The 20,136-nt window shown below is 35.3% G+C and overlaps 1 protein-coding gene and 1 pseudogene across 12 annotated transcripts in view; one reads left to right on the forward strand and one right to left on the reverse strand.

Moving 5' to 3' along the window:
- The window catches only part of SRSF11 (serine and arginine rich splicing factor 11), a 43,854-nt gene that overhangs the window by 6,383 nt on the left and 17,335 nt on the right, over positions 1-20,136 (forward strand). For 2 of the 12 annotated variants that reach the window (XM_045034771.1, XM_045034772.1), the window contains exons 1-2: positions 9,230-9,643; positions 16,290-16,423. In XM_045034771.1, coding sequence (XP_044890706.1) covers positions 9,444-9,643; positions 16,290-16,423 — 334 coding nt within the window. In that variant the 5' untranslated portion in view covers positions 9,230-9,443. The other 10 variants (XM_023258822.2, XM_045034773.1, XM_023258819.2 and 7 more) reach the window with 9 other exon arrangements.
- Positions 13,021-13,120, reverse strand: LOC111562082 (annotated as a pseudogene).

Here is a 20,136-nt window from a genome sequence, read left to right on the forward strand (position 1 = left end):
CAGAGCCTGACCTGGGGCTTAAACCCACGAACCATGAGATCATGACCGGAGCCAAAGTCGGACACTTAACCAACTGAGCCACCCAGGCCCAACCCCTAAAAATTGGTTTTAGTAAAAATCCACTGTTTTAAAATTTGACTTTATATCACCCCTGCTGATAATTTTGTTCCGTTGAATTCAGCTTGCAGCTTCATTTGCTCAATACTTTAAGAGAAAAAAAAAAAGGAGTAAAATTACATGATTATACATGGCGTATATTGTTCTAAATGAACAGTTTTTATAAGGTTTTAATAAGACAAGATATATGGTCACTGAGACTTTTTTCTTAGTGTCAACTTAAGTTGATAAGAAAGAAATATAAGGATGATTTGATAGTTTGTTGATAATCACAATCAATAGATTTTTATTTAAAAATTTGATACTCTGATTTCAAGACAGAATATTTATACTCACAACTGAAATTAAGATAAACACTAGTTTAACTTTAAGAACCTTTAAGACTGTCCACAATTTTTTCCCCATCGGTTTTTTTTCCCCATCATTTAAAATATCACAGTTACGTATACTTCAATATTTGAAAGGTACCATCATTGGGATATTCAAATACTAGTGAACATTTAAATACCTGGTCCTGGGGTGCCTAGGTGACTCAGCCAGTTAAGCATCTGACTCTTGATTTCGGCTCAGGTAACAATCTCATAGATCACAAGATCGAACCCTGTTTTGGGATGTGTGCTAACAGCACAGAGCCTAATTGGGTTTCTCTCTTTCCCTCTCTCTCTGTCTCTCTCCCACTTGAGCTCTTTCTCTCTCTCAAAATAAGTAAATAAACTTTTTGAAAAAATAAATACATACCTATGTACATACATACATATCTGGTCCCTACAAGGCAAATCTGTGAACCCAGCTTTGTTCTTCATCATTCTGGAGATACATGTTTTGCCCTCATTACTGGATTTACGTAGTTAATACGGCTTTGATTATTTTCCATTTTAGAGAGACTGACCTTTTTTGTTTTTAATTCATTTCCAAGAAAGTTACTTTTCCACCATCTCTTCTATCCAAAATAATTATTTGATCAACATCTCTGTGTTTTTAGACCTTAATGTGAGCTAATTGCAGTTCATAGTTACAGTTTCAAGTGACTGGAATGGCATTTGGGAAAAAGCATTATGGTCTTTAGCTTATCGTTTGTCAGGAATTCAGATGGTCTCATGTACTTAGTAATATTTTCCTTTTTTTTTTTTTTCTGTGCTTTGGTCATGTGATGGTCTGTTGCTCTAACCCATGTCATAGTACTTTTAAGATTAATCAAGCATATATGCAATTGCTTATGTCTTTTAAAATAAGAATACTAATACTCTTGCTCTAAAAATGTAGAAAAGTAATTGAAGCCTTCCTAGAAAGATTTTTCCATGAAACATTTGCATTTTACCAAAAAAGGGATGCTTTGTTTAGCCATTATCAATTATTTGTGCATGCTGTTTGTATTAGGATCAAAATGAGTATGAAAATTTGAAATCTGTTGGTGTCATTTTTCTGTTGTAGCAACCTCTTAAAGAAGAAAGGACACTTAGTAATTAGTTTTACATGTTTACTACCAAAATATTTTCACGTTTGACAATAATGCTCTGAGGGAAGACATTGAAAAGATAAGGTGAACACAGACTTTCCTATAATGATAGATACCATTCATTGAGTGCCTATGTTCTGGACACTATGCTAGGTGATTCATATTCATATTATTTTTAATCTTAAAAACTCTGGTACTTTTGTCCTCATTTTTCACATAAGGGAATTAGGGCTCACATGGCTAATTATAGGCAGCCCCTATTATAAAGGTTGAGAACATGCACAGAGGAGTGGAATGGGGGACTTGGACTTTTTAACACTTAAATAGTTTTAGTATTTAACATTTGGCATTTATTACTCTATAATTTTTAAATAGGCCAAAAACAAAACCTATGTTAAAATGTGAAGTCTTGGGGCAGCTGGGTGGCTCAGTCGGTTTAGCATCTGACTTTCGCTCAGGTCATGATCTCACAGTTCATGGGTTGAAGCCCCTCATCGGGCTCTGTGCTGACAGTGTGGAGCCTGCTTGGGATTCTCTCTCCCTCCCTGTCTCTTGCCCCTCCCCCATCAGTGCTCTTTCTCTGTCTCAAAAACAAACAAACAAACTTAAAGTGAGATCTTAAGAAACTCTTCTATATATATTAGCTTTTCTGATTAATATCTTTCATGTGAATGATGTCTAAGGCACAGTACTAGCCTAAAATATAGTGATAGTGTAAATAAAATGGAACCCAGTTGAGGTAACTATTCATTTTTGAAAATGGAAGATTTTTAATTTGTAGAGTAAGGATAATAATAGAAGTTAATATTTTCTTATCTAAGCATTTGTATTAGTATTTTCATCCTCATAACAACCCACTCTTATCCTTATTTTTCAGATGAGGAATGTGAAGCATAAAGTAGTGAGCCAAAGGTCACAATTCCCTTCATTGGTGGTAGAGCCCCTTTAGTTTAACTCTAGGTCTGCATTCATAATCACCTTAAGTGTTGCCAGGATTAAAAGGCGTTATAAAAGCATTCCAACGTAGGTCCTCTTTTTACTGAGTTGAACACACTGTCTTTTTTTCCCAGTTTTATCAGACCTTAGAAATAATTTTCCTTCATAAACAGAAAGTGTTATACCATAGGAAAAAAATAAGTGCTCAAATGGTGCAGATGCCTAATTCCTTGATTAAGGATAACTTTAATATTAAAATGCTTGAAACTGCTTACTTAGAATAAAGATACATGTAACTCTACTGAATTTTTTTAACGATTGTGAAGCAGCCCCTCAAATGGCCTTTTCTCAGTTGAAACTCCAAAAGAAACTTCTATAACATAGAGGATAGTATTGAGTTGTATCTGGAGCTTCTCCATCCAAGTATTTATGTTGACCCTCTTCAATCCAAAAAGCCAAACAAATCTGTAGAAGTAAGTTGTGATTTTCCAAGTAATACATATGCACTATGGCTGTGAATACTGTGCATATGTATATATAGGCAACAGCATTTTAATGCTCCAACTACTACTTTTTTCCTCTATGTTAATATTCAAGGTATTAATAGACCCTGTGCTGTCCAATTGAAAAACATAGATATTCCTGCTACTGGTAGACAGTACAAATCAATACAAAACTAGTATTTGGAAATAAATTTAAGTAGACTTTTTTTCTGTCCTAGTATGTGTGTCCATTCATCCATCTATCTGTTGGTCGCATAATGCTAACTATCCTTTAGCTTCTCCTCTTCATTTAGATGGAGAAGAAGAAAGGGGAGCGTGAGATTTACAATTTTGATATTAAAATAGATATTAATATTTATAGAATTATCTAATTTATAGAATTAGAAATATAATTCTCTAATTGTAAATTAGAAATTCAAATTAAGGGGCATCTGGCTGGCTCAGTTGGTGGAGTGTGCAGCTCTTGGTCTCACGATTGTGAGTTTGAGCCCCACGTTGGGTGTAGATTTTATTTTTTAAAAAACCTTAAAAAACCTTTTTTTAATGAAATTCAAATTAAGATAGATCTGCAGATAAGTTTTTTTTAAGTTGAGGATCTGTAAGCAGCAGTTTATTTCCTATTTTTTCTTACTACTTTCTATAGCCATAGAGAAAAAAAATATATAGCCAAATACTTGGAAAGTTTGTCTCAACCAGATTTCCTTGTAAATCTAACAAGTACATTCCTGTCTTCATTCAGCAAGCCTTTGCTGAGTGGATTATGTGAGTGAGGCATTTGTGAAGTTTCTAGCACATAAATGATACTTCCTAAATTTTGTCAAATATTGACTTTCTTCTAGTATATTGTTGGGCATCAGGAAACACAAAGACAAATACATTGTCTTCCCTGTCCTCAAAAAGTGTTATTTGCTAGAGAGAAATTGCTGCTTAACAACTAATTTGATTAAAACTCTGTTGCTTTTGCAGATTTGCAAAATTGTGTCAATTTGGAGGCCTTTTCTATTAGTGTGCACAAGCGTATCTTAACAATAACAGGTGACTTGCTTGACTTATCCAACTGGGAACATGGTATCCAGTGGGTAGAGTGATAATACATACCTGTGCCTATTCTATCTTTTAATTGAAGAAATTCCAGCTGAAATTATGAGATTTGTTTTTTGCATTGGAAATATCTTTATAAGTATTCTTTTCCTAGTCTTATTCAGATATAATTGGCATACAGCACTGTATAAGTTTAAGGTGTACAGCATAATGATTTGATCTAAATGTATTGTGAATTATCACAATAAGTTTTGCTAATACCCATCATCTCATGTAGATAATAGAAAGGAAAAAATGTATTTTTTTTAAATAGTCATTTTGTTTTACATCTCTAGTGCTTATTTATCTTATAACTGGAAATTTGTACCTGTTGACCACTTTCTTCCAATTCCCCCTACCCTCACCCCTACATCTAGTAACCACAGATCTGATCTCTTTTTCTATGAGTTTGGGCAGTAGAGGGGAGAGGTTAGATTTCACATATAAGCGAGATTGTACCATATTTGTCTTTGTCTGACTTATTTCAGGGACCATAATGCCCTAAAGTCCCACCATGTTGTCAGAAATGAACGGATTTCCTTGTTTTTTATGGCTGAGTGATAATACAATTGTGTATATATATACACATACGTATACATACCACAACTTCTTTATTCATTCGTCAGTGGACACTTCGTTTTTTTTCTATGTCTTGGATATTACAAATAATGCTGCAGTGAACATGGGGTTTATATATCTCTTCAACATAGTGTTTTTGTTTCCTTCAGATACAGTCTCAGAAGTGAGATTGTTGGATTATATGTAGTTCTATTTTTAATATTTGAGAGACCTCTATACTGTTTTCCTTACTAGCTGTACCAATTTACAGTACCACCAACAGTGCTCAAAGGTTCCCTTTTCTCCACACCCTCCCCAGCATTTGTTGTCTCTTCTCTTTTTGATGCTAGCTAGCCATTCTGATAGGTGTGAGGTGATATTATAGTTTTGATTTACAATTCCCTAATCAATTATTAGTGACACTGAGCATCACTTCATATAACTGTTAGACAAATGTCTATTTAGGTCCTTTGCCCATTTTTAAATTGGATTTGTTTGTTTGTTTGTTTGTTTGTTTATTTTTGCTCTTGAGTTGTAGGAGTTCCTTGTATATTTTGGATACTAACCCCTTATCAGATCTATGGGTTTGCAAAAATATTTTTCCCATTCTGTACTTTCATTCATTTTGTTGATGGTTTCCTTTGCTATGCAGAAGCTTCTTAGCTCGATGTAGTCCCACTCATTTGTTCTTGATTTTGTTGTTTGTGCTTTTGGTGTCCAAAAAATTATTGCCAAGTCCCATGTCAAGGAGCTTTTTCCATGTTGTTGTTGGGTGTGTGTGTTGGGGGGGGGGGGTGCTTTTTTGTTTTTTGTTTTTTTTGCTTTTTTTTTGCCTAGAAGTTGTATAGTTTCAGGTTTTTAATCCATTTGAGTTAATTTTTGTGAGTGGTGTAAGATAGAGATCTAGTTTCATTCTTTTAAACACGAGATCTTTGTAGAAGCTTTAAATTGGAAAGTACTAAAGCTTGTTCATTATGACTAAGAAGCTTGGTATTATTTCTGAAGATTTGTGTAAAGTATTACTTTCTAATATTCTTTAACAGAATATCAACATATTCCTGCCAATATCTTAGTAGTGTGATAATGGCTGTTCCCCACCTGTAAGTAATAGGACTTCATTATGGGGAACCTATAAGTTATTTTCTATATTCCAAAAGCCTTTCAGAAATCATGCACTATAACATGCATATATAGGCCAAAAACAATTATATGACTATATAAGCCATAATATGACTGGTATATAGGCCAAAATGACAGATTACTTTTTGCTTTGTATTAGAAATAGCATTAGATCTTGGTTACACTGGTAATATTTCTTATTCAGATATAGCTGGAAGCCTTCCCAATCTACTCCCAAAGATCAGCTGTGACCCTTCCCTTTACGCATTTCTTTCACTTCACTTTCCACATGATACTGACAGGATCTCCTAATAAGTCTCTCTGAAATATAAACAATGATCTTCCAACTCTTCTTGAAAGCTTCAAACTTATTCTTGCCCTTGGGATCTTTTTAATTTGCTATTTCTCATGTTTGGATTGCTCTTCCCCCAGAAATTCAAAAGGCTTGCTTCCTTCTTTTATTAAAGTCTCAGCTCGATAACACTTTCTCCCCTATCTTTTATCCTGGTTTATTTTCATCATGGCATATTATTCACATACATCTTTGTGTTTATTCATTGAAAGTTTGTCAGACTAAAGTTATATGAGATCAGGGACATTGACTATCTTTTCTCTACTGTATTCCTAGTGTCTAGGAAAATCCTGGAACATAACAGGTGCATAATACTTGAAGGAATTAGTAAGTTTTTAACAACATTTATGATATGGAGGTTAAAGTAAATTAAGATGACCATTATACCCATCTTCAGATTCTATATTATAGTTATGTTTAATCAGGAGCCTAAACAAATCTGAAGTGATTTAAAACTACTATAGATTCAGGGCACCTGGGTGGCTCAGTCAGTTAAGTGTCTGACTTCAGCTCGGGTCAGGATCTTGCTGTTTGTGAGTTCAAGCCCCATGTCGAATTCTATGCTGTCAGCTCGGAGCCTGCTTCAGATTCTGTGTCTCTCTCAAAGATAAATAAACATAAAAAATAGATATAAAAATAGATATACTTGTTATTTACTTTGATATATTTATTTGCTTTTAGTTATTTCTATGGGCATCATATAACAATAACTCAAGGTAGTTAATTATTTAATCTACTTGTTAGACCTACAAAGATTTTCATGATTATGATTCAGGTCCTGATTGACGTAGATTCTTAGAAGTGAAGTGAAATTTCTTCAAATCACACTTTATAAATGACAGGGTGGTATTCTGACCACTCTTCTGGCTCTAGATCTAGTGTTTTTTCTACCTATCAGATGACTTGAAAATACTCAAAAATCCTCTTTATTATAATAAGATTCTTTTTTGCCACATTGTTTCTCCATTTGGAAACACCATCTATTGGCATATTCAGTGAGTCATTATACATAAACTGGCTTCTGATGGTTTAAAAGATTTTATCTTACCACAAAACTCTCTTTGGTTTGAATGTATAATTTTAATTATGAAATATGTCAGATATATGTAGAGTAACATAAAAGATTTCTGTGTATCCACCAATAAAGAATAAAAAGATGCTAACATTAAAGAAAAAAAAAAAAAAAGGCAGGTATGAACCCTGCCTTTGTGTTGTCCTTTTATCATAGAACAATGTAGCAGGATTGGCACATGATAGGTACTTCTAGTAAGTGTTGAACTTTTCATATGACAAAACAAAGCAAAAACAATTTGGTAATGGGTTTGATGTCCTTTATTCCAGGGAAGACAATCCATGGATTGGGGGATTACGGTGCCTCACAAACTGTTAAACACCCTTCCCAAAAGATTTTGGACAAGAGCATGTTCTAGAGAAGATTAGGAGAAGCAGCACAGAAATAGGACATGATTGGCCAGGAGGTTGAGGGATTTTCTTATAAAGCTAGCAGGCCCTGTTTTCTAGATAAGATAAGTTAACTAAAAGCTGAGTTAGAGGACTGTGATTGGTGTAAGTTAGGTTCCTTGAGGTAGGTGTTTCCCGTAGGTGCAGGCTGACTTGGGTTTAGATTTATGACTTGGGCCAGGCCACTAGGGCAGCCTCAGTTTTGTGTGTCCTGATACAAATTAACTTTAACAAATTAAGAGTCTGTAATTGGCAGTTACATGTGTTAGCTTCAAAGTGAGAAAATAAATTATCAGACATTTTTTATATTCACAAGTACACACCAATGAGTGACATGCCATTAGTTGTAATTTGTAATTTTACTGAGGCTTACATGCAACCAACCTACCCCTTGTTTTTATAAGAACTAGTAGAAGGGACTTAGTGCATAAACCTAGCTAATTGCCTCTACATCCAAATCTCAATAACTTTGTGTTCTAATCTCTCACAAATCACACTCTTGACTTCTTTATTGCATAGATGTATTAACGAACAAAAATATCCTGTAAGACCTCAGGTTTTAGCTTCAGGTGTTAGCCTCCAAAAATATTTAGAGGCAAGTAAAATATTTAACAATCGTCTTAGAGTAAATGGCTCTGTCATTAAGGCATATTTATTCATGTGTTTAATACATTTATTGGACATTCACTATGTGACAGACATTTCCCTGAGTCTTAAACTGACTCAGAAAACTCAAAGGCTTTGGGAGGAGATACATGTCAACATAACAAATACAGTATATGTATCCTCTGTTGTCGAGCAGAGAAGAGGAAGCCCTAAGTCAGCTTGCAGAAGTTGTGTGAGGGAAGGAAGGCCCCACAGAGGATGGCAGATAAAATGAGGGAAGGCATTAATAATTTGTATAAAGGCACAGTGAAATGAAAGATTTTGTCAGGTTTGGGGAGCTGCACGTGTTTGGATAAAATGGGTGAGTAGTTCAGATGAGATTGAAAAATTAAACAATTTTTCATCGTCAAAGCTTCAAAATTATTTTAAGCAAGATAATATGTATGTAAATCAAGTTTTTCTGTAGAAATTTCAGATCATATACTTGAATATATTTAGGTACTATAAAGTGTGCTTTTAAAAAGTCAACTTGTGAAATAAAATGTGTGTTAAGCGCTAAACACTGAAATCTCTTTTCAAGGTTTTAGTGGCAACGCAACTTGGTTAAAAAGTTAATGTTTCCAAAATGTATGTAAAGGTTTATAACTGTATAGTGATGGAGAGGAAAATTTGGTAACTAGCGAGGAAATTTCCGTAGTAACTGGACAGATCTGTAGCTCTTCTGTGTGAAGAAATAAATATCGTGGTCATTTCTAATAAGAATAGTTGCTAAGGTGTGCAGTTTTTTGCAGAGGAGTGAATGGTTATTTTTTAAAGTTAATGCCTTCCGCTTCTTTCTTAAGGAAAAAAAAAAAGGTGGGGGTAGCGAAGAGGGACGACGACCTCCATTAGACCGCGGTGCCTCGCATTTTTCTGGCTGCGGACGAGGCTTGCTGGGCCTGCGCGAGGCGGGGTCGACGGTGACGCGCCCTTGCGCCGCAAGGCATTGTGGGGAGCTCGGGCCCGCGAGTGAGGTGGTTGGAAAGCGAGGTGGGGGCGGCCGTTTGTTTTCTCGTGGTCTCGAACTCGCGCGCTCTCGCCCCCCCCCACCCCCGACAAGCGGCGGGGTGGAGGAACGGCGGCGGTGGCAGCGGCGGCTGTAACAGCGGACACACGTCTGTCTCCTCTCCGGCGAACCGGTTCCTCTTCCCCCTCCCTCTCACTGTTTGTTGTGTGTTTGATGTGTTAAAGCAGGAGCGAGAACGCGAGCAGCGCCATGAGCAACACTACCGTCGTCCCCAGTACTGCGGGCCCGGGCCCCAGCGGCGGGCCCGGTGGCGGCGGCGGTGGCGGCGGAGGCGGCGGCACCGAGGTAATCCAGGTGACTAATGTCTCCCCGAGCGCTAGCTCTGAGCAGATGCGGACCCTCTTCGGTTTCCTAGGCAAGATCGACGAACTGCGCCTCTTCCCGCCAGAGTGAGTATCGTCCACCATCACCGTTTTTACTAACTCCTCCCCGTTCGGGGCCTAACTACACCATTTCCTAGGCCCTTGTCGACGCTCCCTTGGACCAGGTTGCTTTAGTTGAGGCAGGCTGTTGATGTACTTGTGAAAGAAACTGCGTATGAGGCTTAACGCAAAGAAGCGGAGACAGTGTTTTGGGGATTAAAGAGGCGCAGCCTTTTAAAATCTCAGGATTTGGGGTTTTTTCTTAAATTGTGCCAACGTGGTCGTTCTTTGAGCATTGAGAGAGAGGAAGGCAAACTAAATTTTATGAATTTTGTATATAGTTTGTGTTTCTTTTAAGTCAGATGTTTGAGTTCTTTGAAAAGTAACCAAATTATTCATTCCTATGTTAATTTGATAATGAAGTTTGGTGTCAGTTCGCTTAACTGTTATGTATTGCCGTTAACTGATTCTGGCGCAGTGAATATATTTGAGTTAATATTCTTTGACAATTCAGTGAGCCTTAATACTTAATTTTTTTAATGACAAAAATGGGTTATAGCCGAAACGTAAGGTTTTCTTTTGTTTAAAAAACGTACACCTTTATGTTTCACAGTTGTTCTTGAGAGGAATTTAATAGAATGTGACATTTTTGAATTTCGATTGATGGCTTTTTGTTTTTATTCTGTTGTCTCATTGCGAAAATATTAAATGAGTGGGTTAATTGCAAAGAAAAAATAAAGCTATGAAGTAAGCTACGTGATAAATACTAGAACCAGCATTTGAAATAAAATGGTGTGCTCTTTGTGAAGAGTGAAAATTCAAATATTACTGTCTAATGAACGCAGGGTACCCGCTGTACATTGAGAGTTTTATGATGTCACTTAAGTGCTAAACAGGAAATTGGAGTCCTCAAGGAATCCACTGTTGTGGCTGTAATAAATCATTAAGTACATTTTTACTCTAAAATAACAGGTTGATTATACTGCAGTATTAAGTATTTCGCATATTTCATCACTTTCTGCTTAAAATATTTTCAAATGATTTCTTAGTGTTTTCAGATTGGTGTGTTTAATTTTCGGGAAATATTCATGCAGAGAGATGCTTGATTTTCACGAAGTGTAGAATTCGGGGAACATTTTGTTATTTTGAATGGAAACTTGACTGCCTTTGGTAATGGAGGGCAAATAGCTTTCATAATATGAGCATACAAAAATATTTTATTCCATTTTCCCACGACATACCATTTATCAAGTTGTTAGTGAAATTAATAAACAGTAAAAAGGCAGAAAATGAGAATGACAGATATGATTTTTGTAATCATGTTATTTCTTGAAGTATTTGACATACTGGATTGATTATGAAATAATTCTTTCCAGTCTGACAAGTTATTAAGAATATCGTTACAGTTGCTGACTGTAGAATGTTTTGTTAGTTTTGAAAATGCTGTTCTTATGATGCGTTTATAAACAGATGACAGAGGTATTGGCTGTTTACTGGTTCCTCTTTTACCTAATGAATGATCAACATCTTAGAATCATGATGGACCAGAGTCTGACATTTGCTTTATTATCAAAGGAGTAGTTCCATCAGAAACAGAATAACTGATGTGCATCAGATAACATGATCTGGAGTGCTGTGCATTAAGAACTCTTTTCCCTGTTTTGGGAAGAGAGCAGATAAATATTGACACATTTTTGCTCTTTGATCCCTTCATATATATTTCTACATATAATTTTCTCATCTGAAACTGTAAGGTGACAATATAGTAGATGCTAATATTACCCTAGTTGCCTTCGTGATTTGAATAGTATGGATGTAGATTCCTACTTACGTTGATTTAACGTTGTTAATGTAAGTCTCAGTTGCTAATCTGACCTGCATAATTTGGAAATACTTTATGGACAGTTTCTGTAAGCTTACTACAGTTTTCGGCGGTAGCTTGCCAGGGATAATGTGGTATGGAATCTGACATAGAACTCCAGAAAGGTTCATCATTCCAAAATATTCAAAAACTCTACTTTTTTACTTAGAGAATAATATTGAATGGTTCAGAATATATAAAGTCTATTGTAAACACATTTGCCACTTTTTTAAGGAGGTATATGTATTTTCTATTTTCCTCAAAAGGCATTTATATTCACCTTGAACTCTTTTCACCTAGAGGTATACCTATGACATGCTTATTTCCTTTTGTTACTCAAATGTCACCTAATCAGAGAAACTTTCCCTGATCACCCTGTACAGAAATAAAACACTGCTGCTTCCTGCTTTCTCTGTTCAACTTAACTGCTTTGTTTTTCTCTAAAGCCCTAATTACCAACTGACAGGTTAGGTTTAGCTTCCTCCCTCTTTTAGAATATGTGGCCTCTTGTGTCACCAGCATCACCTGGGGAGCATGACAGCCCTAACCCACCACTGCTGACATGCTGATTTATAAATGCCTATTGGCAGGGCCTAGGGAGATTCTAGGACCTGGGATTATGCCAAACATTTCAGTGACAATCTCCTCAAGAAGGTTTCTCCCTTTGTTTCATTATTGAGTCCCCCTCTTGGTTCTTTTAAGAAAATCACCGGCCTATAATTTTACCCAGTGATGATAATGTTTCATAAAAAAATAATATTCTAACCCTTTCTTTGGTATGACAGCCATACAGCTATTTGAGAAGCTTCTGTTGGTGTTCTCTCACTCTCTTTTAAAGGAAAATAGTTAATTTGATTCTGTTTGTTCCTAAATTGCGTATTGGAAACTCAACATTGTCTGAATGTCTAGTATATGCTAGATGCTTTCCTATTTTATCTGAGCCTGTTTTATGAAGAGTGAACTGAAATTCACATAGTTTGTTTTGCACTCCCAAACTACTCTACCAGTGTCAGAACTAGCATTTCCACCCCAGTGTTGTGATTGTCCTTCACTGCTTTGCTTGATAAGGATTTCCATTATTTAGCCAAGCAACTTATGAGTGGAATCATTCTTTTACAGTTAGTAGCTATTCTTTAAATGTGTGGTTTTAGTGTATTTCAGAATGGAGAATATAACCAGAGAGTTCATTGGGTTAATGATCCCAGGGAAGCATGTGTCAAAGTTACACAATAAGGTGAAGGTTCACATCAGTAACTTAAATAACCAAAAATAGATTATTTTTCTATAGTTACCAAAAGACTTTATTTTCAAGTGAAGGCATAGCCAAGTAGACCCAGCTCCATAACTATAGCAGACTCTGATGTAGTATGTATTTGATATTTCAAGTCGCTGAAAGTTAATTCATGGAACTCATTTGCTTATCCCAACTGGAAAACAAAAATAAAATTAGTTTTCTTTCACAGCAAAAAAAAAAATCGTAATACATTAAGTTTCTGAGGAAAAGTTTACAAACCTTGTAACAAAAAATATATTAGAAAAAATTAAAAGTATGGTACATGTCATGAATTTGAGTGTTATTGCACAGGGGCTATGCTAATCTTCTATCATTCCAATTTTAGTATATGTGCTGTGGAAGTGAGCACCAAAAATAAGTATATCAGGGGTAATAAGTATAAGCAACAGAATACTTTGGTAACGTTATCTTTAAAAACTTTTTTTTTTAATTGAATGCAACATTTTACTGTATTTCTTTATAACTGAATAAGGACACAAGGAGAGGGCATATTAGGGCAAGAGAGTCATATTTTCAGGTGAATGTTAACATTGTCACTGACCTGTTGTTTTGGGAGCCTAAGAGATGCCTTTGTTTATGATTGTATGCTCAAAATTTTCCACCCAGAAATGGTTTGGTTAACAGTATTAAAGTGGGAGTTGAAAAAGTGTTATCGGTGGCCTAAACTAGTTATCATACTTTAGTTGGCATGTATATTAACAGTGGATCTTATGAATCAAAGCCCTCCTACAAAAGAGATTCTCAGATTCATTAGGCTTGATGAAAAATAGAAATCTGAATTTTCTTTGTGCATCCCAAAAGATTTGGAAACAACCCTTAGAGGACACTTTAAAAAACAGTGGGAAAATACTGCCACTCTGTACCTAAAGGCAAAAGCATCATACAGGGCTCAATTTTTCCTGTCTTGCTTCTCAGTTCTTTTCAATAGCCCTGCTTCATCTATATTAATTCTTACACGATTATATTTTTGGAAGTGGTACTTGGACAAAATTCTAAGGTATGAAAATTAATTTCAGGGGCGCCTAGGTGGCTCAGTCAGTTAAGCGTTGGCTCACGTCATCTTGTGAGTTCGAGCTCTGCGTCGGGCTCTGCTGGCAGCTCAGACCCTGGAGCCCACTTCAGATTCTGTGTCTGGCTCTCTGCCCCTCCCCTGCTCGTGCAACACGCATGCTCTCTCTCTTTTTGTCTCAAACATAAAAAGAATTTAAAAAAAATAATTTCAGGCATCAGTCTGAAACTAACATGCTATCTTATTAGTATGTGTCTTTTATTAATAAATTCTAAGTGAACATAGAAAAGTGTACCCATGGGTCCAAATAGTAATGGTTTTAAAAAAGAAATTTTGAAGTGGGGGGAGATGAATTATTTGCCCTTCTGTGTTGTCTTACTGTGACTTACGACTCTCTTTTCCATAGTATTTAATTATTCACGCTTTTAGCTTCCCACCACTTACAGGTTTGATATAGCTAAATAATAGCTGCAAGCAATAGCTGTAATATTGCAATGACATGAATGGATAGAAAAAATACTAAGCATTTTAATTGCTGTGAATTAATGGAAATACACTGTGAACACGTAGGCAGTATTTCCTAATTTTCTTATAAAAAGAACTGTTCACTGGGTCGATGTCTTTTAACAGCTTATTATATAGTCATTTTCTCCTTTAGTCAGATGACAGTGTCAGAGAAATAGTAGAGATCACTTTTCCAGCAATTTAAGTGTCTACTTCCCAAGCCATCGTGGTAGGTGTTAAGAATGAAATGATAGCATAATTTAAAGAACTTTTTAATTTTGTGCTAAAAAGGTGGATATGTAAGAAATACAAAGTGATACACTTTCTAAAAGTGATGCTATTTCTAAAATTGTTGAAAGGACATTCTTTCCACTACTATGGGTGCAGCATTGTTAAATTATAGACCAGTAGTGCTTCACATTGAAAAGATAGAACACTGTATCCTTTCAAAAACATTTGGCATTAAGCTTCTGTAATAAGATAGCTTAAATTCCCTTTGGATGTACCTTATCAGCTGTGCTTTGAACCTAAATTTGAGTATGTGCTTAGTATATGGGCAATGCCTTTCAGGAAACATTAAAAGTTCTAATGGGTTTGGGGCGCCTGGGTGGCGCAGTCAGTTAAGGTCCGACTTCAGCCAGGTCACGATCTCGCGGTCCGTGAGTTCGAGCCCCGCGTCGGGCTCTGGGCTGATGGCTCGGAGCCTGGAGCCTGTTTCTGATTCTGTGTCTCCCTCTCTCTCTGCCCCTCCCCCGTTCATGCTCTGTCTCTCTCTGTCCCAAAAATAAATAAACGTTGAAAAAAAAAAAATTAAAAAAAAAAGTTCTAATGGGTTTGAGTTCTTGAGCTATTATATCTTCATGTTAGTGCTTAAATTATGAGGAAAATCCTTGCCACAACAAATGCTTATCTGAAATACCTAGTGTAGCCAAATCTGATGTAATTACATTTTTATGTACACACGAAAATCTAATTTACTAGAAAAGTTAGCAGCAAGCCCCATTCTAGTAGCATTCCAATATATTTTAGGATTTACCTTTTCATTATTGAGTCTTAAAATGCAATTGGCTGTTATAATAAAGCAGTCGTGCTTTATTCTGGGTGCATGTTAAAATCGTCACAGAGAATTAAAGGAGGAGGAGGCATTCGGTACTTCAAAGATCTTGATTTAATTTGTGTAGAGTGGGGAACCTGGGTTGTTTTGTTGTGTTTTACCCCACTGGTGATTACTACTGCTTTAGAGCATTGGTTCTCAAATAACTTTTGGTGTGGGGTTAAGAGAAAAATCCTCCTCTAATCTTTGTTACCCTGCCATAAGTTGCACTTCACTTGTTACACCTATAAAAACAATTAACTGAGGGAATTTTTGAATATTTGTGTAATACTTGGGGTTGGAGTACTGTAGAAGTGTACACATTTTTTGTGTGTTTTTCTGAAGGTGGTCTGAGTAAAGCAGCCTTATTTATAATGGCTAGGAGTTTTAACATGCTGTAGGTGAAAGAAGACAGCATTTAGTAGTCAGGTCAAGAAACTGCTTGATTGTCAAAAAGATGTACCTTCTTGCAATATTCTTTTATCCCTGAAGTGGAAATTTTTTGTGTTTTTTACTCTGAAAAGTTACCAGTAATGAAAATTTTTCTAAACCAAAAGTAATTATTTTTACCTGTAATTAAAAAGCGGGTGGTATGGTATTAATGGAAAAGAATGTTGACAGTTTTGTGGTTTGCTCAGACTCTTGAGATTATAGTTACAAACTGTTTTTTAACTTGACACACTGTAAATTTAAATAGTGATTGTTTTTCTCTACATGCAATTTGCTAGGAGCTCAGTGGGCGGTACCTTATTTGAAACGTCATTTTCTTTTGAAGTGATTAAATAAAGTAATACATACGGTGGTATGTATTTTTATCTGCCTATTTTACTTTTGGAATGTTTGTGAGTCATACATTTGTGTTTTAGCTTATATTCTTTTTCTCTTTTTTTATGTTATTTGCTTATTTTTTAGTGATTCACCTTTGCCAGTCTCTTCCCGTGTCTGCTTTGTTAAGTTCCATGATCCGGATTCAGCAGTTGTGGCACAGCATCTGACAAACACTGTATTCGTTGACAGAGCTTTGATAGTCGTACCATATGCAGAAGGTTTGTGCTTTGTTTAACTACCTATGAGGGCATCCTATGATGACCATCTACCTCAGTATAGTCGTAGAGTGAGCGTTAGTAGCATGTTAGAAATTTAAGCTTTTAACATTTTGAAACCCTTGTTATACTGCAGTCTATATTTTTACTTGCAGATTTTTTTAATTCTAAAAATTAGAAATCAGGCCTGTTTTTATAAGATATTTAACTTTTTGCATTCTTTTAAAACATTTTAAGTTCATTAAAACCATATCCCTATTGTAATTCCTTAAGATATATCTACTTAGTTAATGTTGAGTTTTATGAAAAAGTCCTGAAGGTGAATGGTTCACTCCATGCACATTTATGTAGAAACCTTCAAATAAATGCATGATGTTATTTCTGTTTTGAATATGACTAGGTTAGTATTATTTATGTAGTACTTCTTCTCACAGATAACTTAAAAAAAAAAACCCACATTGAATTCCAGTATACCAAGGGTTGCAATGATTTTGGTTTTTATGAAAGTTCAAGATTTCCTATAGCTTAGGTGCCAGCTGGGCACTGGGTGAATTGTTTTTATGCCAGATTTTCTTGTTCATTCTTGCTATATTTTCTAGATATCTCTAAATAATAAATTCTTCTCTCTGTTATTTGTGTGTGTGATTTTTGTAGTGGAGAAGGCAAATGCAAAACTCTTCCAGATGACTGAAAAACAGTGGGTCCTCTGCAGCTACAGGGGATTCTAGACATTAACTAAAGGCCAGCAAGCACTCAAGTCCCCCAAGTGTTTTCCTGGTGTAACCATTTGTTAACTACATTTTCTCTCTTTTTACATTTTAGGCTGTTAACGTAATTTGACAGAAAAATAATGAGCAGGGTTTTTGGATCTAAAAAAGCCACTGTGACAAGACAGCACTATTTTAATTCCATTTTGTAAAATTTTCTGAGACCTTTTATAATTAGTTTGTTCCCAATGTACTGCTACTTTATTTGCTTTTTGTTACTATAAATTTTGATCAAAGAAATCACTGAAATATGATAAAATTACTGGATTTTAGGCTAATAATTTAACATATATACTGACCAGAATTTAAATGCTTTCCCCTTAATGAACTGGTCAGTGGAAGCAGAATCTTGATATTGTTAACTTTAGATGCTATCTTAGATCTTGAATACCAGTGTGAACATTTACACCATACCTTGTAAAATTTGTGAACTGTCTAGTCCTTAAAATTTAGAAGAATTGCCTTTGTGGTTTTCTAAAGAAATTAAATTGCATTCTTAGATGGATTAAGGCATGTTATATAATAATAGTACATCTATCTCCATGATATTAAAGTGTGTGAACCCTATTTTAAGGTTTTAAATTATATATGTGCTGATAAACGTTTGAGTTTAGTGTGTTTTGATTAAGCAATTTCTCTTATATCGGTGTGCCTGTTGTAGGGTAAGACTTAACACCAAGAGAAAATTTCCAGAATTCAGATTTAGGATAAGTAAAATGCAGTTTTTGAAACAAGGTTCAAATCATGTGAGTAATGTGCAAAACTATAGTTAGGCTTTAAATTTAAAGAATTCTTATTGTCTAAGTATCATAGTTCCCAAGTCCTGAACATAATACAGTATATCATATAACTGGCTTTCTTAAATATTGTTAGGCCATAGTAAACTTTCTGGTATCTGTTATGAAAATGAAATGTTTAGGAGTGTATATAGAATTACAGAAGTATTTAGTTCCAGTATCTGTTTTTGGTGTATTTAATTCTTGGTATGATATGCTGTATTAATGTTGCCACCGTTAAATAACTGATGTACTCAATCCCTTTGTCACCATTCACCCTAGTTTTAGCTCTTACACTTTGGTGTTGGCTCTTGGTCAGTGTTTTAAAACAATAGACACAAAGTCTACGGTAAGGAATAGTCTTAATTGGTAAAAACTGAGATAGCTGGATATGGAAGGAACTCTTAATAGTAATGGATTTGGGGGTTATTTAGGTTCCTTGGTTAATGTTTGTTTCTTTTGTCTGTTTCTTTTTCTTTCATTTCTACACATTCATGCAGTATTTCATGGTTCTATCAAAGCAGCAGTAAAAAAAATACTCTTGACGCATGAAAATTAACTGGTGAGGGGCCTCATTGCTATTTTTAAATTGTAGTTTTATTTTTAAATAGTCTTTTTTAAATCAGAGGATCAGATGCATGACTTTTTTTTTAATGGATGCAGATCTTCTATCAGGTGTCTCACAATATATTCAAGAGGATGTTAGTTTGCCAGAAATATGTTGCAAATGCACTAATTTGAGTAAGATGTTGATACTTAATATTATCCTCTTGAGACATAATTTTGCATGCAAAATTATCCCATAATCTTTGTAGGTTTGTTAATATTGATGCATTAATGCCCTATATCTAAATGATCTTCTCCCCCCACCCCTCCATAACTCTTGGTATCTAAATTGATGACAGCTCTGACACAAGCAAGATAACAGTGCTGTGTAGTATACATTTGTTTATATTATCGGCACTTCTCAGTATAGGTGGAAGGAACCATTACCTTTATTTAACAGTGGTTTTTCTTTTTTGTTGTTGTGTTTTACAGTTCTTTTCCCTGGTTCAGCCTGAACTATATACCAGGCCCTGCTGAAAATACCACCCAACAGTTTTCTTCTGCAGCTTATCCAGTTTCTCTTAAGTGCCCTGTACATATTGTATGTTTTATGATGAGATGCAGTTTCTTAATATGTATTACAGAAATACTACTGGTATTTGCAAATATGTAGTTTAATTGTATTATTGAACTCTCATTTTGGGGGCTTGGGCACATTAACAGATTAATCCATCTGTATAGGGCTTTTGCTGTTGGATAGAATTTAAATTGTCTACATAAATATTTGTCTTAGGACCCTTAGATTTTATCTGAATACACAGATTAGGCTTTAAAAACAGACATACATGTTGTTTTTGGCTTTAGGAGTTTGGCTAAGTTAGCTTTTGAACTGACACTCATGTAGCAGCATTTTTGGTATGGTTAGCATGGCACATGTTGGAACATAAAGCATTTTACTATACAGGTAAGGAATGTGCCATGTTGTTTTACCTATTCTCTCTCTTTCTTACTCACTTTCACACACATCCTGTGTGTATTCAGAGACCTTCAGAAACATTCATATTCATTTTCATGAGTCAGCAAAAGCCCTACGCTTGATTCCAACAGAATATTTCCTTTACATACTTTTCTTCTCTTAATTTTTACAAAATTTGTATGGTAGGTGTAAAAGAAAATCATAGTAACTGTACCATATTATTAACCCCTAAATCAAACTTTTTTTGTCTTGTGTATCTTGATTTTTCTGTGTGCTTTATAGTGAAGCAGCCGACACGAGTCGTTGTTCATAAAACAGCTTTTGAAAGTTGAGAGCACACCCCTGGAGAACCGACTGTGCTTGCTTACGTTTGGTTCATGACTTAAAAATCGAGTACAGGTGATGAAATCTTGGCAGTGTTAACAAAAAAGTAGTGTGTATTGTGCTATTTTTTTTTTACTCTAGAAACTTAACCATTTGTAGAGAAAAAGGAAACAAATTTTCACACATTGAAGTTTCATTCTGACATAAAATTAATGATAAATAATCATAGAAGTCAAGCTTTATATTTTAGCGAACATAAGTACTTTTCAACAAACTCAGGTGGTGTATCAGGGAGACATTTTCTGGGTGTTTTTGTGTGTTTTCTGT

This window comes from Felis catus, chromosome C1, assembly GCF_018350175.1.
Source record: "Felis catus isolate Fca126 chromosome C1, F.catus_Fca126_mat1.0, whole genome shotgun sequence".
NCBI classification, from domain to species: Eukaryota; Metazoa; Chordata; class Mammalia; order Carnivora; family Felidae; genus Felis; species Felis catus.